Source organism: Notolabrus celidotus, chromosome 19 (assembly GCF_009762535.1).
Source record: "Notolabrus celidotus isolate fNotCel1 chromosome 19, fNotCel1.pri, whole genome shotgun sequence".
NCBI classification, from domain to species: Eukaryota; Metazoa; Chordata; class Actinopteri; order Labriformes; family Labridae; genus Notolabrus; species Notolabrus celidotus.
Window position 1 is genome coordinate 16,775,227 of NC_048290.1, and position 25,766 is coordinate 16,800,992.

The 25,766-nt window shown below is 42.5% G+C and overlaps 1 protein-coding gene across 1 annotated transcript in view; it reads right to left on the reverse strand.

Annotated features, from left to right (window-relative positions):
* The window catches only part of dcc (DCC netrin 1 receptor), a 371,365-nt gene that overhangs the window by 1,405 nt on the left and 344,194 nt on the right, over positions 1 to 25,766 (reverse strand). Inside the window, 4 exon segments of the mRNA XM_034709663.1 lie at positions 9,851 to 9,891; positions 9,894 to 9,959; positions 9,962 to 9,997; positions 25,516 to 25,766. Coding sequence (XP_034565554.1) covers positions 9,851 to 9,891; positions 9,894 to 9,959; positions 9,962 to 9,997; positions 25,516 to 25,766 — 394 coding nt within the window.

Here is a 25,766-nt window from a genome sequence, read left to right on the forward strand (position 1 = left end):
GAGCATTATATCTGAATTTGTTGAGGTCTAGACTCAGTAAAGGCTTTTGAATCTGCACCTAAAACTGTGACAGAGAAGCTATAAACACTACGTTCCTGCAGGTATCTGAGGCACAGGACTTTTTTCTTTAAGTGTAACACATCTCTTTATATCCATGTTGACAAACTGTGCAACACCAGGTTGGCTAACAGGTCACATCAAACACGTTGGAGTCCTTGCTGTTGCTCGTCCTTACGTGTTTCCAAGGACACAATACACTCTCAGTGGGACGGCTGCAGCGGCGTCCCGCTGAGTCTCTGTGATCACGGTGTAATGGCGTGTTTGGCCCGCCTGTACAAATTGTAACATCTGAGTGGGCCGGCTGAAGTGCCTCCATCTGTGACGGTGAAGTGCACATCTCGCACATACACTCTCTCTCAGTGTGTTATATTGAGCGTGGCCTCCATGCAGAGTTTGTCATTGCGCTTTGAACAAAAACAAAATTCAATACTCTCCTCAGCACGCAGCGGAAATCTGTTAAAAGCTCAGCGGAAATATTTCTCACACTTAAATTGAAAGGTTTGCGTCGCTGCACAAAACTGTCATGTACTTGAGCTGTATTTGCACCGCCTACTGTAACCGTGCGAGCTCTTACAACTTTGATTCTGCATGAATATCTGCAGACTAAAGAGAGATGTGCTCAAACAAAGGAAATAAATACAGCTGATGTTACGACGGTAAAACTAAAACATTCATTTCTGCTCACGTCCACAAAGACTCTGAACGAGACGCAATGAGGGATGCACCGATGGGTCATGCAGCGTGTCAACATGTCTCTCCTGTCAGGCGGCGTGTGTGCATGGTTAGACTTTTACATTGAACTGCTGCTGTGTTTTCGATGGAGTGTGAGGCTGTGTCCTTTAACTGTGTTTTTTGTGCTGATGACCCTCGACCTCAATTTCACAGCGCTTCTCACCGGCGTTTTTTGTTGCCAAGTTACAACACTCTCCTGCAGCACTACCACGTCTTTGTGAGTGTTAAAGCTGCTTCAAAAAGCTTTGTGTGATTCATCTTTGCTTCATTCAGAGGAGAGAATATAAACAAGGATAGAAATGATTATCAGTAGCAGCTCTAGATTTAGAAAATGTGCCTCCAAAACAAACAGTGTGGTTACTTTCTCTCCTGCACAGACTTCCACTGAAGTCCTGCCCCTTCTTGATTCTGATCATCAATGTCACTGATTCGTCGATGTTCAAGCAGTGACATTGATGAGCGAGAGTAGATGTTCTGTTTTTGTACAAATGCTTGAAAAAATCAGGTTGTAGTTGTCTGCATTTCACAAACAGTTATTGATTTTTCTCTTTCAGTGTCCATCCATTTTCTTCCGCTTATCCGGGGTCGGGTCGCGGAGGTAGCAGTCAAAGCAAATTGACCTAGACATCTCTCTCCCCAGCAACACTTTCCAGCTCCTCCTGGGGAATCCCGAGGCGATCCCATACCGGGTGGGATATACAATCCCTCCTCTTTCAGTATTTAACCTTATTTAACTGCTACCATAGACTGAGCACAATCGTACTGGTAGCTAGCAGGATGGTTAAAACAGATGGTACAAGAAGGAGCTACACAGCTGAACAGAAACTACACATTGCTGAATGCAATAGAAGCCACCACACAGGAGGATGGTTAAACCTCTGTCTCTGGGAAGACTCCAAAACAGACTTGTCTTACACAACGGATCTGATAGGTTTCTATTCTAGTTAATGTGACAACTCCCACTGGATCCACGCCGTTGTGTTCCAGCTGCGTCTCTGATCCAGCAGGTCGGAGCCCTCTAGTTCAGATACACAAGATTTCTATTTTTGCCGGATGCCGGAGCACGATGCATCAATCTCAACAGAGCAGATGGAGTGGGACAGGAAGTCAGGCACCAAAACAAAATGAAAACATCCGGTTCATTTTTAGAATAAAACACTCTGTGTTATCACCAGATCGTATTTCACTTAACTACAACAATGAACCGTCATGATGAGCGGAGCCAGGCCTGGAGTCAACAGGTCAGAGGTTTTCAGAGGACCAGAAAGACAACATGGATGAGGAGAGGAGGAGGAGAATCCTTGATTCAACAATTACTGTGGGAAAACCTCGGTCACATGACTCCAGCTGTCCGGTGGTCCTGCTTTCAGACTGTTGCAGATCGCAGACGGATCTGTAGCAAGTCTGTTGTTATAGCGGTGCAACTTATAACCTGGATTTTATGTTACATAAGAGAAGCTGGACAACATCATTTTGATGGACTGGTTTGTGCACAGTTTGCTTCACTCAAGTTCAAACGAGTTCGTCATTCATGTAAAATGCAAAGTTCAGCTCCTCACAGGATCCGCTCCACAGAGCTCCAAACCTGCTGATCCAGATTTTAAAAATCCGATATGAGTGTGGTCTAGTTAAAGCTTTTAACCTGATCGGATGGGGTCGCGTGGGATCAGCTTTCCACTGCTTTCCCCTCTAGCCATGTATGGATTTTTAGATCGCTTCTGTTTAAATCATCAGAGCGGTCCGATCACAACGGGACAGACAGTTAACCTGAATCCACCACCAGCAGCAGCGACAGCTGGTCAACCAGCGAACACCACCACCTAATGACCCGTAAACACATCGTAAAAGATTTGGTCCACATCTTGGTCCAGGTTTTTTTCGTGCAGTTTGAAACTCTGCAGCTCTTTTTAACAGGCAACATAAAACTCTCTTCACCCATAAGTGACCGCAGAGATCCACATCATGTGTACGCTGATGCTTATCTGTGTAACACCGGCAGCGTGACTCTTTGACCTTCCACTTTCACTCTGAGTGAGACCATAAAAGCTCATCGCCAAGCCTCTCACTGCGAGCTATTTCCACTTTCAACAAACCAAAAAAAGGCTTCTCAGAAATCAGGAGAGTATAAAAGCATCACAAAATCCCAGTGACCTCCTGATCTCATTTGTTGACCCCAAACAGCAGTGACAGTAAATGCTTCATCAATGGGATAAAACGCCTGTCGATGCTTCATGTCTCTCTCTGATATCCTGTTATCTCTGTCAGCCTGCTGACCTGGATTTACACCGCTCTTTAATCCGTCACAAGTTCAGCTTCAGCACAACACAGCAAGGGGAGCGGACTCACACAGACACCAGTCCTGATTGTGCTCCAGTGCAAACTTTGAAAGGTTGCAAGAAATACGAAACAAAGACGCTCGACTAATCAGAAGCAAGTTCAACCAGACGTCGGCATGGCTGTAATCTGAAAATGAGCCGAGAAAAAGGAGTGAAAGTAAAGAAACGAGGGGGAACAACAAAGTGCATTCAACCAAAACATGCACACTTCGAAATATATTGATCATGTTGCACCATCACACCAACAAAAATCCCTTGCATGTGTTAGCCTCAAACACTTCGGAATGATGTCTCAGAAAACAGAGCATCACTCCTTCGTCCAAAAGCGATTAAAAACACATCACTGAGTCACACTGTTGTTCTGGCTGACACACGATTTCTTCAACACTCGTAGATTATTTTGACTCAGACTCACAAACACCGACCTGCTGCCAAAGACTCACTGAAGCTCCACATGTGGATTAATGTGCCGACAAGAATAGTCTCAAACAAAAACACTGTTTCCTCTGTTTTTAGCAACGTTAGCTAAAAACTCCTGTGAGCAATGGGTCCTGAGATTATAGAGCGGTCTGTAACACTAAAGAGCTTTGAGAGAGAAACCGTCCACAGGTGCCTGCACTGGTATTTACTTTGCTTTGTTTTGTTTTTCCAGAGTGTGATATCTTTAGAATCAGTACAGCCTAATGTCTGATATTTTCAGTTCACGCAACCATTATAATGAATTAAAGTATGGTTGAAATTTGATGCATTTTCATAAATGATGCTAAATAGACAGAACAATATATTGATCTATTACTACTATGGGTACAGAAACATTAAAGTGAACATTATTATTTGTCTATTTTGTGTCTTTTCTGTTATCTTTAAAAGTTTATATATTCTAAAATGTGCACCATCTAAATATTTTGTTAGTTGTGCATCAGCAACTTATTTTACTTAATTGGGATGAAGCAACATAATTATGCAGACCTTTTCTTCTCTTTGCAATGTCGTGCCAAGATGTGACTTAATGTAGATATAGTTAATTACAAACATACATGTTATGTAGTGTCACTTTGCAACCTAATATGCAACCTGATAAAACCATAGACTGTAAAACAAGGACTAAATGACGTCACTCAATGGTTTTTGAAGAGGAATAGTGAAGCCTGATGATGGTGGCAGACATATTGGACTCAACCTAACAGTCAACAAACCAAGACACAAAGAGGAGGGTCCATTGAGGTTTAACATGTCTCCTTGTCAGCCAAATTGCTATGCTCCTTGTTTTGCAAATTGATGATTAACTCCGCCTTATCAAGGGTAAGAATACAGATAAGGATAAACTTTATTGTCCCCTGAGGGAAATTTGTCTTGGACAACGATGCCACCAGAGGCTGCAATCGCAGCAATTTAAGTTAAGTAGCTGTAAGTTATTGTCAAATAAAGTATCGTTCAGAAATGTTACTTTATGTTTTTAAGTGATGTAACGCAAAGTAGCTTTAAGAAATGTAACACAATGTGGGGCGCTGGTGGCCTAGCGGATTAAGCACCCCATGTACAGAGGCTACAGTCCTCGTCGCAGGGGTCGCCGATTCGATTCCCGGCTGTTCGACCATTTTCTGCATGTCTTCCCCCACTCTCAACTCCCCACATTTCCTGTCTCTCTTCAGCTGTTCTATCAATAAAGGCAAAAAGGCCAAAAATATAACTTTAAAAAAAGAAATGTAACACAATGTAACATTATGGAACATTGCGCAACATTGGGTTCCAGAATCCAACATTATGGAACACAATATAACATTCTGGAACCAGAATGTATCACAATATAACATTCTGGAACACAATGTAACATTCTGGAACACAATGTAACATGATGGAACACAATGTAACATTATGGAACACAATGTAACATTCTGGAACATATTGCAACATTGTACCACAGTGTAATGTAATCTAATGCAATATCACAACCTCACTGACAGAGATCAGGTCGAAGTTATTATTTTACTCTGAGTGTAAAAAAGAACGATTTCCCTCAGACAGATTCCTTTCATCAGGTAACTGCCCCCCCCCCTACATTAGTGAGGTGTTTTTAAAGATTCACCTCTCCAGCAGGAATCGATGGACCTCAGAGTCTCAGACGGTGGAGGGAAGTCTGAACTTCTCCTCCTTATCTCCCTCCGCTTCTCCTGCGCCACTTTCAGATAAATCACTGCTGGAACTACATCATAAAAGCAGCATTGTGTCGCACTTACATTATTCACTCACTGTGTTCCAGTATTAACAAGCCGTGCGTGCGTGTGTGTTTGTGTGTGTGTGTGTGTGTGTGTGTGTGTGTGTGTGTGTGTGTGTGTGTGTGTGTGTGTGAGAGAGATAGATAGGCCAGGGGGCTGATGGGAAAAGACTAGATCAATTACAGAGATAGAACAGCAGATGAAGAGAAAGACCTGCTGACCTTTAACTCGCCCCTCTATCTCTCTCTCTTTCCCTCTCACACATCTCTCCATCTCATTTTCTCCTCCTCTCCTTATCGCTTTATTGCTCCTCTTGTGATTTTCTTTCTCTCACCTTATCTTCTCTTCTTCAGCAACCACCGCCTCCTCCTCCTAAGGATGTCATGGCTACCAGCTTATTTTTCTGTATCACCCCTTCCCTCCATCTTTCTCCCATTGCTACAGTGACACCTCTTGCTCTGGTTTACCCTTATCTTCCTCCTCTCTTCCTCTTCCTCCTCTCCTCCTTCCTCTTCCTCCTTGTCATTGAGTCTCATATGAATATTTAACCACATCCGTCTCGTCCTCCATCGTTTATATCTCCGTTTGTCATCCTCTGCTTCCCCCTCACTCTCTCCTCTCCTCTCAATCAGCCTCTTCATCTCTCTCCTGGCCCTCTTCAGTCCATCCTCCTCTTCCTCTTCCCTCCTGGTTTCTGATTCTAATTTTCCAGTCACCTTTTCTTTTCTTTATCACCCTCTTCTCCTTCCTCCGGCTCTTTTATACCTCTCCTCCTCCTCTTCCTCTTATCTCTCTCCTTAATGTCCTTTCTTTTTCAAGTGCTCTTCCTTTCCTTCCCTATTATCCTCCCTTCCTTCTTGTTTTCCCTCTCCTCCCTCCTCTCGTCTTTATCCTAAAGTCATTTCCTCTACTGCTTTTCCTCATTTCATTTCCTTTAATCCTCCTCGTCCTTCGTTTCTTCTTCCTCTCCAATCTTCTCGCTCTTCTCTTCCTATTACTACTCGTCTCCATTCTCCTCGTCTTTCTCTTTTTTCTACCCCTTCCTCCTTTTCTACTTTCTCATATCTTCTCTTCTCATTTTCCTCTCCCTCCTCCATCTCCTTTTTCTATTATCCTCCCTTCAATCTTCCTTTAACTCCTCTACTCCCTCCTTCTTTTCTTATTCCTCTCTTCTCTCCTCCTACCCTCCTCCTTCCTGTCCTTCCTTGCATTCTCCCTCTCCTTACTCCTCCGTCCTCTCCTCTTCTTTCCTCTTTCCTGTTCCCCTTTTATTTTTTATCTAATCATTTGAAATCTCCTCCTCCCTCTTTCTCTTTACCTCTCCTCCTCATCTCCTCTCCCATTTTCATACCTTTCTTCTATTTTTCATCTCCATCAAAATTTCTTCCTCCCCTCTTCACCTTTATTCCTCTGCCCTTCCTTCTTCTATCACTCTCCTCCTCACTTTCATTCTTCTTATATCTCCATCTCTCATACTTGTATTCATTCCTCTCCTATCTCACCTTCTCTGTTCCTATCCTTCCTCTCTCCTCCTCCTGTTTTTCCCAAACCCTCTTCACTTTCCTCTGTATGTTTATTATTTCCTTTCAACCCGACTCTTCCTCTTATTTCTTCCCCTCTCTTCTCTTCATCCTCCTCAATTTTCTCTCTTCCTTTATGCTATTCCTCTGCCCCTCCTTCCCTTTCTTCTGCTTTTCTACTTCATCCTCCTCCTTTCTTAATTTTCCCCACCACCTCCTCCTCCTTCCTCTACTTTCTTATCCTCCTTTCACATCACCCCCCTCTCTCCATCTTCTAACCCCTCCTCCCCTCTTTCTTTTTGTTATTTCCTCCTCATCCTTCCCTCCTTCCTCTACATTCGTATCCTCTTTTTTCCTCCCATCACCTCCCTCTCTCCTTCTTATCCTCCTCTCCTTTCTCCCCTTCTCTCAATCACTAATGAACTCTGTTTTCTTCAGCATCTGAAAAGCCGGCGGCTCTCTGAATGGAAGGAAACAGGTGTGTTGACAAAGCTGAGCAGGTGTGTGTGTGTGTGTGTGTGTGTGTGTGTAACTTCCTCCTGTTTTCCTCTCTCTCAGACTGCTTTTCATCCTCCCCTCCTTCCTCTCTTCCCTTTATTTTCCTCACGCTGGATGTTGAAGGACGGTTTTGCAGTGACTCATGTTCCTACATCTGACACCTGCTACACCTCGGGCTGTCTCCTTCATTCCAGTCGCCCCCCTGCTGAGCCCAGCTTGTTTTCCTCTCCTGGGATTCCTTCAGCATGCGCCCTATTTTCTGTCTTCTTTACATATTTTAATGAAAACGGGACTAAAAGTTTGGATCTGCTCCATCAGATTGATAGAAACAGAACTTTGAGAGGATAAAGTCGGATCAGAGTTATTTACCCCCGTGGATTACGCAGCATATGTCACGGCTGGTTTCATGGTTGTCTTTCTCAGAAGCCCGTCAGATATCTAAGATGATCTCGCCTCGGGATTGGAAGTGGTTAGCAATGACAACTTCAGGCTAAGACTTCCTTTCCTGTGGATGTGCTGCTTTGTTAGCAGTCCACACAGCGACATGAGAAGAGACGATATGTTGAGATATAGAGAGGTGAGATTCTACCTCTAGATATTTCTCAAATGGCTCATTCTTGCAGCCATTTCTTTGTTTATATATTGTCAAAATTTTCTTTGCTTTTTTTCCCTATATTTGGGAGAAGACAGGACAGTGGATAGAGAGTGAATGGGACCTTAAGTTAGACTAGATCTGAGACTGTCTGCATGAGGACTAGCTTCTAACCTCCAAGCCAAACCTGCGCCCCATCTACTATGTTTAAAGACCGAATATTTACACCCTTGTTACGCCTTGTTTACAACGTGTGATGCACGATGGAGCAACAGCAGGGCTTAGTCATTCCACCTTGGATCCTTCCTTAGAGGTAATAACAGAGGTGTAATGGTGGATTGAAGGTGGCAATGTGTAACGCCTGAGTCTGCGGGCTCACAGTTGCTGTTGCAGAGATCAATGTGTAATTGCAAAGGGGTAATAAAGGCAAAGCTTCATTTGGGAGGTGTTGCTGGATTGCAGTGAGCCCTGATACGTCCTTAACCTGAAAATCTTGTATACACCCTTCATACACCCTGGGACTGAAAAGAGTCCTCAAGCACATCCCGTATGTCCCATCCTTGTAAAAGTCGCCAAACCCCTCCTTACGTTTAGAATCTGAAAAAGTCGTAATACTTCCATCCTCAAAACCCTGAATGAGAATAAAGTCATCATGTCCCCCTTAGGTCCCATCCATAGACTGAATAAATAATGGACGTAGTATCCGTGACGTCACCCATCTGTTCCTGAAGCGCTGTTTTGAAGGAATTGTTGCGGGAACCATATGGAAATCACACCAAATCAAGACCCCTGTTTCTCTACATTTACATGCAGAATCTGTAAATAGAGATCACATGGTAGCTGACTGAAGGAATCTAAAGGAGCAGTGCCATAACTTTTTGTTCCATTGAATCATTTATGCCTTTATATTTGTAAAAGTAGAGCCAAGGTTATAAATGCTGAAATAACTGTTGGATAAGTCTGTAAAAAGACAAGTATTTTACAGTTGTACAAATAGAAGAAGTCATGTTCGTGTTCTGACCGGTTCTGTTTTCCCTCCTGCATGAAATGACCCTGTTCACTCTTATAACTGGTTGATAAATCAATAAACACTGCCCAGTAAACAAGATGGACTTTAATAGAGTGGACTCTGGAGAGAGAAGGGAAATAATCAGAAGTAGTGTAGATAAACACATCTTCAGTGTGGCAGTGAGCAGATACATTATTCAACATACTGAGGGTTTTTTTTTTGTCTAAACTCAAATGCCAGTAAGACATTTTACGCCAGAGAGTTTTCCGTCTCTGCTCTCCTGCCTTCCAACCAAAGTTTCTCCAACTTTGCAGACGTGACCCGATTTCTCAGGGTCAGTTTACGTTCGAGACACGGTCTGCATTTGTAGAAAGCTGCAGCTGGATCTGAACATGGAACTTTTTAGATTTATATGAGACGTAGCGGACCTGAATGCATCTGGTCTGCAGCGACTGTGAGACGGGCTCAAAGACGCCTGATAAAACCAATTAGTTTAACAGCTGTTGCAGGATTCCCATGGCAACAGCTGCAGCAAAAGGCAGAAAGATATAGTACAAAATGATGATGTGCTCTAAAGCCTGTTAATTCATGCTATAACCAATGCATCAAACATAATATTCATCAGGGTGAGTGTTTAATGCAAGGAAAATACAAATAAGTGACGATAAACTGAGCGCAGCATTAGATGTTACTCAGCGGACACTCTTTGAGCTGGAACATCAGGACGGATCAGACTGATCCAGGAGTCTTAATGTTTGACATAAACCCTGTGAGCTCTCCCTGCAGGCTCTGATTACTCTTATTCACTCTTTACTTAGTTGTTTTTCAAATAGCTTTAGTCATGCATGCTGTTTGAAACGTATAAAAACAAACATGACTCGACTTACGTTGGCAGCTGAATCTTCGGATGCTTTTGTTGCTCCCTCTTCGGTAAATCCGGCGCCGTTGGGACTGAGACAGGGAGCAGAGGAGAGCGAGCCTTACTGGCCTGACCAGAGATGCCGTCTTCACCTGTGGCTTTGGAAGGCTCGCACCTGCAGGACAGAAAGAGAGCTCTGGTTTGAAATCGTTTTAGGACGATTGAGTATCATCCTTATTATTTTTGCGCTATGGGTTCTTTTTTATTTGGTACAGCACTTTGTGTTACAATGTCATTGTATGAAAAGCGCTTTTTAAATAAAGTCTGATTGATTGATTGATTGATTGATTGATTTGTCAGCCAATGCATACTTTCTTAGGATGTTGGTGGCTTTCAAATGTTGTAACTTTTGGCTGCCAACTTTGTGCTTCATAAGAGCGGCAGTAAAGAAACATATGGGTTAAACCAAGGGGGTTGCATCCTACAGCATTTGATCCAAACATGTCAACATGATGAAGTTTCATCCTTTGACTAGAGTATGAAATAAAAAAAACAAGAAAACAGACAATCAGAGAATCAATGAAGAAACACACGGACCAGAAACCTCTCAAAAACTGAAGCAAGTACATAAATAAACAAGAAGATTCCACCAGTAAACACTCCACCTCTTTGTCTCCACGTTCTAAACTCTACAAACGATGAAGTCATCGGATCCTCTCTTCAAGGCTGAAAGAAAATAAAGAAAACAAGACGACAGGAGACAAAGAGAGAGTGTTTTTTCAAACCTCCTCTCTGATTCCCTGAGCAGCCTTGTGATGTCTGAACACATCCCCAGGCCTCTTACCCACAATCCTCCTCTTTCCCCCATCCGCACTGCAACTCCTTCACTTCCTGATCAATAAACATCCGCTCTCCTCCCCAAGAAACAAAACACCTGGAACAGCCTCCAAAGTGCAGAGGATTACACCAAGAGAGGGAGCAAAGATCAGGATTAGACTCCTGTAAACATCAACCGTGAAAAAGACGTCCAAGCTCCAAGAAGAGGAAGCTTCACAAAGATAACTCAGTTATTTCTGTAAGTAAACACAAAGATGTTGCAACCCAAAGCTGAAGTCCAAAATAAGATGTCTACAAACCTGATGAAGAAGCAGTTAAATATTGAAAGAGTTTGGGTGTTTCCAGGACTTGCAACCTCTGATGTTTAAATTTGAAGGAAATGCAGAAATGCAGAAACTGCAGTTCTTAAAGTGTCCACTTGGGGCTGGCTGCAGAAACAAAGGAAACCCCTTTATGTCCCATGCAAAGACAAAGACATCCTCACATCCTTGAACAGAACATAATTTACTCTCTCTCATTTCTCTATTTGTTGAATTTCCTCAAAGCTCGTCTCTTTGTGGATATTAAAGCTGAGATTCAGACAGATCTGCATAAGTGGGAGCGTTGGGAGTTGATGAAGAGGTGGGCGTAGTGTAGCTGTTTGCCTCAAGGCTGAAGGCCCGCCTCAGCTCCACCTCTCTGTCTGCGGTAAGATTGATTGAAAGTGAAGCAGAGTGCACACTACAAGATAATCTGGCTGATTTTGGGCCTGATTTCCTCCTTCAGACTTAAATCAGCTGAGGCCTGATTAGTGGATGGTTCTGGAGATTATCCTGCCAGACGTTCATGAGGTGTGAGGGTGAGCCTAGAGGGATTAATTTCCCCTGATCTGCTCATGAGATGGTCGTTAATATGAAACATTCTCAATATTTGTGATCAGAAATAGTTGTGTGCGGGAACTCAGGATGAAGAAAAACAACATATATATACACAACTTGTCTGTGAAGGTTCCCAGTCATCCAGGTCATGGTAATTCAAAGCTTGATCTGAAAGGGCATATGATTTGGTAGAAATCCTTGAAGTCGGTTACCTCTCCTCGGAAAGGCTTCTTCAGCTCTGACCAGACTGGAGGAGGAGCTAGAAATGTAAGCCAGTACACCAGATCCGCAGCAGTGCTCTATGCTCTCTCGTCCGTGAACACCACTGGTTGCATTTTCGGAACCCAGCATGGAGCAGGACCACCAGACAGCTGGAGTCATGTTGCAGAGGTTTTCCTGTGGTAATCACTGAATCAAGGATTCTCCTCCTCCTCTCCTCATCCATGTTGTCTTTCTGGTCCTCTGAAAACCTCTGACCTGTTGACTCCAGGCCTGGCTCCACTCATCATAACGGTTTGTTGTTGTGGTTAAGTTAATACGATCTGGTGATAACACAGAGTGTTTTATTCTGAAAATGAACTGGATGTTTTCATTTTGTTTTGGTGCCTGACTTCCACGGATCTGGTGGAATTTGGCCGTAACAGTTGTTGGTGTGTTAAGGTAGTCTCATGTGGTCGTGAGCCTAGTTCCTGTCAGTCGTTCAGGTCATCGGTTTGTGGGTCGCTGGGTTCACACGATCTCCGATGTGAGTGTGGTGTCGTCCACGTATCTGTATCTATACAACGGGTTCAATAAAATATACAAGTGAACAAACATGAAGAGGAGAAATTGCAACACCATTTATTGCGCTAGAGAGCTTAGCAGATAACAACGGTTAGCTCTGATAGTCCAACATGTTTTTTTATGCTAAAGACACGTTTGATTGCAAGAGATGCTTCAAGATTTTCAGTTTTGAGAGCTCCAAAACTGATCTGCCCTGTGTTAGTTGATGCACCATGCTCTGGCATCTGGCAACAATAAAGTCTTGCGTATCTGCTGCAGAAGTTACGGGATTGCCAGAGCTGAGAGGGAGCAGAAATGCAAAGGAGCGGAGCCAGTGGAAGATAAAACACCTGACTTGAGTTGAAACGTATCCATGCCAGTGTCGTGGAAGGACTTAAACACGGATCAGGTGGAAGTTAGCCATAAGGAAAACAGATCAGATGTGCTGCTTTGTCCACAAGGGGGCGCATAAATCAACAGAAGAGTCCTCGCAGGACGTACGTATTCGGATGGAAATGGATACTTGTACAAAGTTATCAGAGTTATGAAACTAGTCTTTATTTTCTCATGCTTAGCTTTCTTATGGTCAAAGTAGTCCAAATAGGTTGATATTGCACTTACGGATGGATGCTTGGATCACAATAATCAACCAATCACGGCTCTCAAAGGGAGTAAATTAACACTGAAATACGTCTACAAATGTGAACAGCCCATATCAGACTCAGAACTAATCTCTGGATGTTTAAAAGGTTGAAAAATCAAAGCATTAAGTCTAGAGATAAGTCTGTCCTGAAGAGTCAACCCAGGTCCCTCTAAAGGGGTGGAAATCAGGCGTCCTTGCTCCTCCCAAAGAAAGAGGCATCTCCACTTACGAAGCAAGATATGGCTGTCTGCTTCACAGCCTCCTGCTGAGAATAAGATTTATTTCCAACTGTTGAATCATACTTTCAGCCTCACAGTAAACAGCATGAAAATAAGAAAAAAGCTCCATTTTAGAGGATCCAGCTGAGAACAATGAAGACAACCTCTGGAAATTTCCATCACGGCAATTCTCCCTGCGGAGATAAAGTTCTCTTGGCTGTGGTTAAAACTCGAAATTACATATACGGTCTACATGCGGCTCACACAATGTATGTATTTATGAAAATTACACATGTAACAGATGATTAGGTTTAAATAGAACACGAGCTGTAGCTCCTGCTTTCTTCATCTTTTTGCTTCAGTGGATTTCTTTGAAAATGAACACTTTGCGTAAATACAAAAGGTTAGAGTTGAAACACTCCTTGCTCTGCTGCAGGTTTATGATGCCGCAACTTTATGACTCTTTATTGCATCACATATTCACTTCAGATCAGATCAACTTCACAACAGAGAGCTGAGACTGCATCACAAAGAACACGCTTGACTGCAGACAAACTGAAACATGATGTCGACATGAAGTCAAGAGATGGGGATTATTAGTTTTCATTGATACTGAAATCATTATCAAGCCTCCTTTATGATCTGACTCTTTGTTAAAACCACTACCTTTACTTCTCTGTGATTCCTTGAAATACTAGACAGTAGCTTCAATCCTGTTGGCTGCTTTTAAATTCTAGTGATAGAAATAAGGTGGTTATAAGCGGCAAAGAAATATATTTTAGGACACCTAGAGGCATCAAGAAATGTGAAATGAATGCATGAATATATGTGTTGAGGTTGAAATCATGCTGTGATAGCTGTATGTGTTTATTTACAGCTTCTGATGCGCTTTAAAACCTCCAACTTTAGGTGCTTTTTGACTAAATCAGGCCAGAGATGTATGGAGTGGCAATAAAGTTATCACACTACACCACCAGACCAGTAGAGGGGAGTAAGACAGAGACGAAGGCCATTCAACAAAGATGACGCCGGAGAAGGAGACAGACAGGCCGGCTTCATGATGAGTGACACTACAGTTAGCCTGTTAACATGAAGGAGATTCCTCTTGTGCTGTTTTTGATCGGGATTTATTGCAGATGGATTCACTGAAACAACACTTGGAAGGAGACGAGCTCTCGAGACAAAGAGGATTCAAACCATCTGAAACGCTCGACTCAAAGCTAGAAGACTGATCTTAAAGCCATGTTAGAGATCGACCAGTATTCCAGTTTAAAGAGTGACCCTGCCAGATGCATCCCTCACAAATGTCTTTAGATGATCATTAAATATCTGATGAGGATATTTGGACATTTGAATAAAAACTAAACTAGTTTGCATTCCCGAGGACTCCTTCTGTGTTTCAACAGCTGTTGTAAACTCTACAAACACTGACACGTTCAGCTGAAGGTCTCCAGTTTACAGGGTCACTCTTCAGACTGGAACACCGGGAGCTGACACATTCACACTATCAGGCTCAGAGAAGACCAATGTTCAGGAGTTATTAAACCAAGTCAATCACAGGTGTGTGTGATTTTATTGTGGACAGAGGGTGGAATAAAGAACACTGCAGGTACCCCACCAATCAGAAACGATCAGTATTGCAGGCCACGCCCCCAATAGTGGACCTTGGAAAGTATTATACCAGAGCTAAATTTAGACCCTGGTTCCTGCTGCAGCAATGAGCATAGTTCCTCAAAAGGTTCCAGGTGAAAGTTCTGCAGTTGAAAATAATCTTTGGATGGCACTGAGGACCAGAACTCTAATGATTGATCAACATTTAGCAAATCTGTGGTTGCATATTCTGTAACTTATTGATCAGAAGCAGCTTCTCTCTCTCTAACGTGCAAGTGCGTCCATCACTGAAACTTTCTTGCGACCCCCACGTTCATCAAACCATCAAAGTCTGAATTATGATCACATGTATTTATTATTTCTTTCTGTAAATGCATAAAACAAAAATTCCAGTTATGTTACAAAACACTAAATTAACTTTCCTGAACACCGGCTACTTTTTTGTGCACAATAAAGTACCAGAACATCAGTTTTTTTCTAAACTTCCGCACAAACACAATCCACCTTTTCTTTACCTCCTCTCAATCCCAAGTGGACTGTGTACGTCTCTCTGCAAAGTGAGGTTGTTCCACTTCAGGTAAGACCTCCAAAACTGGCTCCCTCTTACGTGAGGAATGAATGAATCATCGAGTATTATGTTGTGAAGATGAACAGAATGAGAGCTGCCGGTGAAGTTTCATGACCAGAGATGCGAGTTGGAGCTGCTCCAGCCTCGGAGCCTGCACCTTTTAGTTCCAGCACTTTATTTGGTACAGTACAGCTGACCTTGTGTGTCTGTAAATGCGGTGTAGAAATATCCTGCCAGGTTCATTTTCAAAATGGAGCAGAACCAAATGTGTTTGTATGACTTCTCAGCACGCTGCTGTCAGAGCGGATCCAAACTGAGCCGAGCGCCACTAGAAATCATTGTGTGAAAAAACACAATGAGCTGCAGCGGTACAGAGCCGAGGCAAAGGTTACACATCCACGCTGAACAACGCCATAAAGGAGAGTTTCACGGTGCCTGGCTCAGCCTCGGGGGGGGGGGGGGGGGTGTTCATCTGAGAGGATGGGGGTACGAGGTGAGCAGCGCCTCGTCGGCTCAGACAGGTGGATTTATTTACCAGACAAGCTGGAGTGGAGGTGTGAAACGCCCGCCGGGGGTCACATCAGCCACGTCTGTCTCTGGGCGGACGCCAAAGATGGAGAGACTCACAGCAGTAGGAGGTGAAGACGGAGGGGGCGGGGTTATTGATCCTGGAGACAGTTTGAAGTAAATACAGTAGAGATGAAAGGTGTCTTTGAGGAGACAACGTGTCTCTGCAGGGAGAGAGAGCCAACATCCTCATCCTCAGCTTCACACGCGTGTTTGGCCCTTCTCCGTCTGCCTGTTTTATCTCTTTTATTCTTCCTGTCTGTCTGTTTGAAGCCTGGCTGTCTGCAGAACGGCCTACCTCAGCAGAAAAGTGTCAGGAAGACACAGAGAGACTGGCTATGAGCTTTGTGTTTGGGGAAGTTTTGGAAGGTATCTCAGAAAAATGCTCGTCGTGGGATCAAAAGGGTTGAACTATCTTTTGTCCTATTTCTATGAGAAACACTCGACAAAGTTAGAGATGAAAAGGATTTTGCAACAAAGCATGGAACCAATTTTTCAACCTATTATTTTAAATGTATCTTTGTAATGAAGACAAGAGATATTACCAATATTTTGTCTCTGAATGTTACAAATCTTGTTTAAAATAACCAACTTTAAATTTAGAGAAACAACAAATTAAGCAGCACTGTGGATACTTCAAGTTAATGTTATGTGCTACTTACTCAAAGAATGTTTATGCATATACAATTTTTACTTATTAAACCGTACCAAGACCTTACATGTGACTGCTGCATCAGATTATTGCTCCTGTTTTCATCTGAGGAGTCTCATGTTGTCCCTTAAAGACACACATTAATCAGTTTTCTGCCAAGCCTAAGCGATTAATTCAACAGTGGACCTCTTGTTTAGAGTTTCAAGTCATGTCATTGTTGTTTTTAACTTTAAGGCGCCTCCACTAGACCTCTTTTCCTTTTGGCCTACGTAACTGACATCCCACTTCCGCCAGATCTGTGTCCGGTCCATCTCTGATCCACTGCAGTCGGGCTGGAGCAGGACCTCCGGACAGCTGGAGTCATGTGGCCGAGGTTTTCCCGCGGTAATCACTGAATCAAGTATTCTACTCCTCCTCTCCTCATCCATGTTGACCTTGAAGGCGTGTTACCTCTCCTCCGAAAGGCTCTTCAGCTCTGACCAGACTGGAGGAGGAGCTAGAAATGTAAGACTTTAAACCGGTACTTCCACCAGATCCGCAGCAGTCCAGCTCTGTGCTCTCTCATGCGTCAACACCCACTGGTTGCGTTTTCAGATCCCAGCACGGAGCAGGACTGCCGGACAGCAGGAGTCATGTGGACCGAGGTTTTCCCGCTGTAATTGTTGAATCAAGGATTCTCCTCCTCCTCTCCTCATCCATGTTGTCTTTCTGGTCCTCTGAAAACCTCTGACCTGTTGACTCCAGGCCTGGCTCATCATGACGGTTTGTTGTTGTAGTTAAGTGAAATACGATCTGGTGATAACACAGAGTGTTTTATTCTGAAAATTAACCGGATGTTTTCATTTTGTTTTGGTGCCTGACTTCCTGTCCCGCTCCATCTGCTCTGTTGAGATTGCTCCGGCATCCGGCAAAAATAGAAGTCTTGTGTAATGTAACGGAGCGGATCCAGTGGAAGTAAACCCATTGACTAGAATAGAAGCCTATCAGATCTGGTGCTGTGACGGACCACAGGATCTAACAAGAAGAGCTGGTGAATGTTCGAGGAAAGAGAGGAGCAGAACAAAATGGATGGAGGGTAACAAATAGTCGTCTGTAAAACTCTTAAACTCCTTCATTCAGGCGGTGTAACAAAAGTTCAAAGTGTGGACTGAAGGTGTTTTAGGGTTTCAGCACACATCCTGATAATTTCACCATCTTGTTTAAAATTCTAAGACTCTCTCTGATCAAAGAGCAGACGGAGGACAAACTCTCCACCTCCACTCTCCTCCACTGCTCCATCTTTACGTCACACCTGAGGGTTCAAGTCTCAAGTGTTTCTTGCTTTCTTGCCACCTCAGCCACCTGACACCAGGATCTCAATGGGTCATTCTGAAATCAGAGCGTTCATACGTTTACCTGTCTGCTCACCTGCAACACGATGATTCAATCATTACGTCTGATCATGCTGTTCATTGATGCATGTTTAGTCTCACACTGAGGGTGTATCCTCATGCTTTTGATGGCCCCCCTGACCTCTCCTGTCGCTCCACTCTCAGTGAAAACAGCTGAGGCTTTCTATCAGTCGAGGTGATGAACATTTCTGCCATAAAAGAGCTCAACTTGAGGACGACTGCAACAGAAATCTCTGTGGTCATCCAAATGCAACACATAACCATTTGAAACCATCTCGGAGCTTTTCATTGGTAATAACGTGCGTCCTACGAGGCGAGATGAAGCCATAAGCTTTAAAACATCCATCACAGCTGGATTGTGTCTGCCTCCAGCTGCGACAGAAATGTCTTTTCTCACTATCAGACATTGAGTCAGACAATCCCATTACAGCTTCCAGCATTAAAGCGCACATTCAGGCCAATTTAGGTGAGTAACTGCCCACCATCACACTTTACTCTGCAGACAGGCTTCAGAGACCACATTGAAAAGAGAAGAAGGTCGCTGTTTAAAAATTGATATGAAATGAGGGAGCGGAGAGGGAGGAAGTTTCTGTGTGTGGTGGAGAATAAAAACCTCTTTGCTCCGGCTCAAGGCCAGAAGAAGAATATTTATTCCTTATTTAATCACCTCTTTTTTTACAGCGCGAGCATAATTGTGCTTTGTTTGTTCTTCGCTTCATTTGTTTACCGTATTTTAAATTAAGTTCCTGCCTCTCGTTCGGATTAAAACGAGACATCAACTATATCTCCTGGAAAATATGTGTTTATGTCAGAGATGCGTCTTTGGCAAGAAGATCTTAGGCCAGCATTTTAGGCTTCAAAGGGGTGATTTGATACTCCTTGTTCCATAAAATTGGTGACTCACAAGCAACAGATTAAAAAGGAATAACGTCCAAATCGCAGACGCACATTCAGAGATATGCTGTCTTTTAATCCCTGTATGACTCAAGCACTAAAAAAAACTACATTACCCATAATCCTCCTGAATACTCACACCTTTCAAACTCCACACCGTCAGTGCAAGCTCACACAGGATGATATAAAATGGCTTACAGAGGGTTTATAGACGCAGACTTTTTTAAAGGATGCAGGAGTGAAGCCGATTCAAAAACGCATTACCTGTAAGCTTCCTAATGGCCAGCAGGTGGCGACTGCTGGTTGCAAAACAGATATCTGAAGTCTACGACACGTTTTACATTTTACAGACACCAGAGGGAGCTTTGGCACCAAGTGTCTTGCTTAAGGACACTTTTCCACATGGACAGAAAGCAAGATAACCAACTACCTCTGAGTCGTAGCCCCACCTTAAAGCACACTAAACTGATCATTTTCATTCACGATAAAATCTTAACATAACTGCTTTTACGTTTTCATTCTTATATGATGCAGAAAATAACAGCAGCACCTGTATAAGGTTTTCTTCCACTCAACAAGTCCTGAAACTCTGCTAAAATGTGCAATTATCACTCACTTCATCTCACTCCTCAACGTGTGCAATTTGTTTTAACCTATGTTCTTACTCTGTACATATTTCTTGTATCATTGATTCTGTAGATATACTGTAGATCAGGGGTTCCCAAACTTTTCGGCCAGCGACCCCCAAAATATAGTTACTAAAGACTTGCGATCTCACTATCCCATGAAGTGATTAAATGTAGCTTCCACACTTCATTTTTACTGGTCTGCAGAAAATTAGCTACCTACATGCCACATATGGTTTTGTTCCTGTGCTGTTATGAATAACCGCTGTTTACCGGAGATTTTGTTATTAAGTGTCCTAACCTAGGAGTCATCGGCACACAAGAATGGCAGAAAACAAAACACATATTTACAGTAAGGGCAACATCCGAAATTTTATATTACATAAAAAACAAAGAACATCTTGCGACCCCAAATGAGTGTCTGGCCACCCCCACTTGGGAACCCCTGCTGTAGATGTACTTTTTGTTTGGTACATATTTTTCTTGAGATATACTAATTACTTGAATTGCTCTTATATAATAAAGGCTTATCTTATCTTGTCTTAAAGCCAATACGTGTCTGTTTTTCTTCAATTTGTTCAATGTTTTTTTCTCAGCTTCTTGTGTTTTAACAATCAATTAAACAAGCTTTATTCATGGTTGACCTTCATACAATTCAATGCAATTCAAGGTGTTATAAAAAATCAAATCAAATATGTAAGACTACACATAGAGCAGGAATTGATTTAGAAGTAGAGACTAATGTACCCCAATAACAATAAAATGTAGATAAATAAACAACAAAGAGAAATAGTTAAGATATAAGTAAATTAAAGATAAAACATAAATATTTAAGACGATAAAAAAGCTAAAGAAAAGAGTCTAAGATAAATAAATACCAATCATTAAAAAAGCAATAAATGTTAGTAATCAGATAATAAAATTGAAGCGTTTAAAAATAAATAAAATAATTGAATATTAAAATAAATAGAAAGTGACATAATGCCATTAACCAAGTTCCCTCTGTAGCTTCAGTGTTCTTTCCTCCCCATTAATCACAAATCTAAAGTTTTAGTATTACAAATATTCTCCAAGTTGTTTACGATGCTATTGGAGACGTTTTTGCCACAGTGTCAACAAGCAGAAGTGTTGACATGCTGTCCCTGGCATTGTTTCTTACCATCTAGCATGAATACTCTGTTATTGACGTAAATAAACCAGATCAACTCTGAACGGTTATCTCTACTTCGGATTCTCAGAGGGCTCCACATCGTTTCCTAAGCGCTGTAAAACTGTTGATTTCATTCTGCATTTTCACTGCAGTCACCAGGGAACTATAAAATGTGTTGATGGTAAACATTTTGATAGAAAGAAAAACAGAAAAAGAAACAAGAATCTATGCACTGACTCAGGAAATCATCAGCAGAGAGAAACATCTGACTCAACATTGGGTACATTAGAGAGAGGACAGGCTATAACCTCTTTCCTGTGCAGCTTTCTATCCACCTTACAAATTATTAAATGGCGCACATCAATCTTCAGATGGTTCAGGTCACTCCTGCTCCCTCCATCTCTCTCCCTCACCACAACAATCCAATTAAACCATGAAAACATCTCTTTCTCTTCACCCAGAGAGTCATTCAAGCCCCGGATAAAACACACAAACAAGCCCAGCCATGAACATCAACACCATCGCTCACAAGTCTGTTTTTTCCCTCCTTTGTGGAGAAAATGGAGGAGGGGGGGTCGGTGAAGGTAGCGCTGCCTGCTTGAGGCTCTGTGTTAGGGGAGGGGGGAGGAGGTGGGGGTCACAGGGTGAGTGTAGAGTCTGTGGAAGTCGCCGCAGGCTCGCTATTCCTGAGCGAAAGGTTTCCAGGAGACGAAAAATCAATGTTAATCTGAGGCCACCTGGGGTGTAAACAGGACCATAATGGAACTGTATACACATAACACATAAACACACACACCATGCACACACCCACACATATAACAAATACACCTCCACACACACAAACTGTCCAGGGATCATATGAACTGTAGACGAGAGTTTTTTACTTTCTGTTCATACCGCTGCAGGCGATCACAGAGAATGACAGGATGAGACCAGAGGAGCGAGAAGAGAGAGACTGAAAGATCTGAAGAAGGGGGGAACGAGACGGGAAGATAAAGGACAAAGAAAGTAAAGAAGACAGATAGAGAATGAGGAATTATACCTCCCCTGAATTGTGTTCATCCTTCAAACCAAGTTTTCTGCAGGATTATGTTGGACTACTATTACTACCAGACTTTATAATAAGATTTTAGAGGTTCATGAGCTTGCTAATCAGATATTATAATAAGTTAGTTTAACTCTTGAATTGTGCATTATCTGCTCCATCACAAAAAAAGTTGCACCAATGATATTCAAGCACAAACACACCCTTTAAGCGATGCAGCTTTGTCAGTTTGCTCTTGTTTTGTGTCTGATTGGGGAGACAAGCTGTCAGCATCTTCACTCTCTGCTGCAGTGTGCGCTCTCATCTTCATCGTTATGTCATGATACGCTATGTCAAGATTCACTTTGGCATGATTTAGACATGTCATGATCGCCAGTCATGATTCGCCATGTCATGATTCGCCATGTCATTATAAGCTTTGTCATGATACGCTTTGTCATGATACGTGATGTTATGATTCGCCATGTCATGATTCACCATGTCATAATTCGCCATGTCATTATAAGCTATGTCATGATATGCTATGTCATGATATGCTATGTCATGATGCGCTATGTCATGATGCGCTGTCATGATGCGCTATGTCATTATAAGCTAGCCATGATACGCTTCGGCATGATACGCTATGTAATGATTTGCCATGTCATGATTTGCCATGTCATGATTCGCCATGTCATGATTCGCCATGTCATGATTTGCCATGTCATAATAAGCTATGTCATGATACGCTTTGTCATGATGGCTATGTCATGATGCGCTTTGTCATGTTGGCTATGTCATGATACGCTATGTCATGATTAGGGCTCTCAACGAGTATTCTAAATTCGAATATATATTTGAATATAAAAAAAATGGAGATTTGATTGTGAAAATTAATATTCGACTGTGGAAAAAAAAACAGATCGGCGGCTGCTTTGCGAGTGGGCGCACTGCATGGCATGACTGGTCAGGGACAGGTCACAGGAGTCGCACATGCACAGCGTGAAGCAGACGGCAGAGAGAAATCTTTCCGTCCCCGGATTCTCAGTGCGCTCTGAACGCGTCTTTTCCTCTGCTGGGAATATAGTGAATAAAAGAGATCGGCACTGGCCTCTTACATGCGGACTGTCTCGTGTTTTGGCCTAAGACCCGACATTGACAGTGGACTAAAAACGCCCGACAGTCATTGACACTTGGATAGAATGCAGTTTTTCCTCTCTTTTTTTTATACAAGCGCAAAGAATGTAAGTGGACTACTCTTTCGTTTTTAACTTCAACCTCAATTAATGTTAATAATATTTGCTTCAATCACTGAATGAAGCCTGCCTATATAAGGGACAAGAGTCAGGACTTTTAATTGCTCGCACAACTCAGCGCATTGCGCACAGAGAGGGGAGGGGGGCGAAAGAGAGGTCTACGGTCTTAAAAGTGTTACGGTATAGACCATTAAGTCATTTACTAGTTTGTAATGTGTAGGTATGTTTTAGGCATGTTAAATCTGAAATAAAAATACCTATACAATCTCCTTGTATAAGTTTGTCTACCTGTTATTGACATAATGCGCAAATATAGATATTCGAATAGTTCGAACCTATGTGATTTTTTTAGAGCGCATATTCAAACGTCATTTTGGAGCAATTTTGACAGCCCTAGTCATGATGCGCTATGTCATGTTGGCTATGTCATGTCAAATCCATTGCCCATCAGCTTCCACCCCACGTGGATTTAACAATACACCTTGCTAGATTTGCCTCTCATGAGATGGGCGGGTAGTGTAATTCTGAGAGTATTACTGCATTTGGGCTTAGATTAGAGTTGAAGGCGAGGCTCACGCTGAAACAAAATTGTACCTTGTTCTGATTGGACAAATGATCCCCTACTAGAGGCAATTGTAAGCGGTGGTTAAGAGGTGTGCAATCAAGGCTTGAGCTGCTGTATTGAAAAGTTTCACAGTTTGCATTTTGACTTGACTCTGCTCGAGGACAAGTTTAAATCTTCTTGGCACCACGGATATTAGCACCACATTGCAAGGCATCCCACCTGATACAGACTGAGGTTGCCATCGCTAAAGCCCTGCAGCATGGCTAAAAATAGGCTGAAAAAAAACACAGAGGAGAGGCTGATTTTATATGAGAGAGAAAGAAAGAGGGAGAGATAGAGGGGGGGGGGGGTTAACATTACAGTGGACTGACAGGTAACATAAAGATAGAGAAAGAGAGGGAGGGTCAGTCCGGATCAGATCCAACCCTCTGGCTAATGTCAAGGCCAGTTACAGTGTTTTTTTCCACACTCTCTCTCTCTCTCTCTCTCTCTCTCTCTCTCACACACACACACACACACACACACACAGACACACACACACACACACACACACACACACACACACACACACACACACACACACACACACTCCTAGACACACACACAGTGTAGCAGCCTGAGGCTAACACATTTAGCTTGCTTGAATAAAATATAAAACAAAGTGCAGCGGCTCAGCAGAGAGAATCCAGCTTAAACAAAGAGTCACTTGAATCTGACAAAAAACATCAAAAACAAGCGCGCCGAGCTGCAGAGCGGAACCAGGGATGGTTTTTAAGAATATTGTTTTTCTTGTCATATGTGATGAACCTCAAAATTCATAATAAAATCACTTCAGTCCAGGAGAAGGACACATTTTCTACCAGACTGGAGGCTTCACTTTGTTCAAAGGAAAAAATACATGAATCTGAAGACTGTGTCCCTGGACATGTATATCTTTTAGAGACACATATTCTAACGCCACATATGTCACATCATGATATATTATTTTACAACAAACATTGTTAGGTCATGTTTCTACGTGCTTAAGAAAAGTTATGATATGATATGTACCACAATTAATTATTACAACATGGTACATGTTCTATCTTTATGCATTAGGCTGTGATGGATAAGTCATGAAAGGCTTCTTCATGGTCTCTTACTTATAACAAATCTATCCCTGGGTCTCTTACTCACCTCATGATAAGTTACTGATAAGTTTTGTCTCAGTAAGTTGCATTTTAATACAATATGTTGTGATAGGCTCTGTCATGATATGCTGCACAACATCATGATATGCTGCACAACATCATGATGTGCTATGTGATGATATGCTATGTGATGATATGCTATGTGATGATATGCTATGTGATGATACGCTATGTGATGATACGCTGTCATGATATGCTATGTCATGATACGCTATGTCATGATACGCTGTCATGATATGCTATGTCATGATACGCTATGTTATGATATGCTGTATTATGATATGCTGTTATGATACGCTATGTCATGATACGCTGTCATGATATGCTATGTCATGATATGCTATGTCATGATACGCTATGTCATGATACGCTATGTCATGATACGCTATGTCATGATACGCTGTCATGATATGCTATGTCATGATATGCTTTGTTATGATATGCTATGTCATGATACACTATGTCAGGATAGACTTTCCTTATATGCTGTTATGATAAGCTGTCATTATATGCTATGTCATGATACACTATGTTATGATGTGCTGTCATGATACGCCATGTCATGATGCGCCATGTCGTGATATGCTGTCATGATACGCTGTCATTATATGCCATGTTATGATATACTATGTCATAAGGTAGCTTGATATATCATCATCAATCTGTTTTGATTTTTTCTGCTTTAGTACAATTTGTTTCGACCTTTTGGATAAACCTTGATGCATTGGTTCAAATCCTGCAACATAACGCAGAATTCTTAACTGATCGGACACATGTTGAGTTTGGCTGCAGCCAGGAACTGTATTTTTAATCCAGCTCCCTGACTTTGTAAACTTGGTTTTTGCCTTGACTTTAGTTTACAAAACATTCAGGGGTACTTACTGGACTGTGGTAACATAGAGGTGTACACTTTCGGGTCGATGGTCCCCATGGGTGGTGGCAGCAGAGGGTTAGTGAAGCTTCTTAGCGGGTGTGTGGGTCGTACGCAGGCTGTCGGGATGGTCCGACTGTTCCCAGCTTGGACTTCCTCAGATCCAGCTCCGCCAACAGCTGCTGGGTGCCCCCGGGACCGGACCAACCAGGGGACGTGCTCTACAGACGAGGCTGAGGAGCCGGGAGGAGGGGGGCAGGCT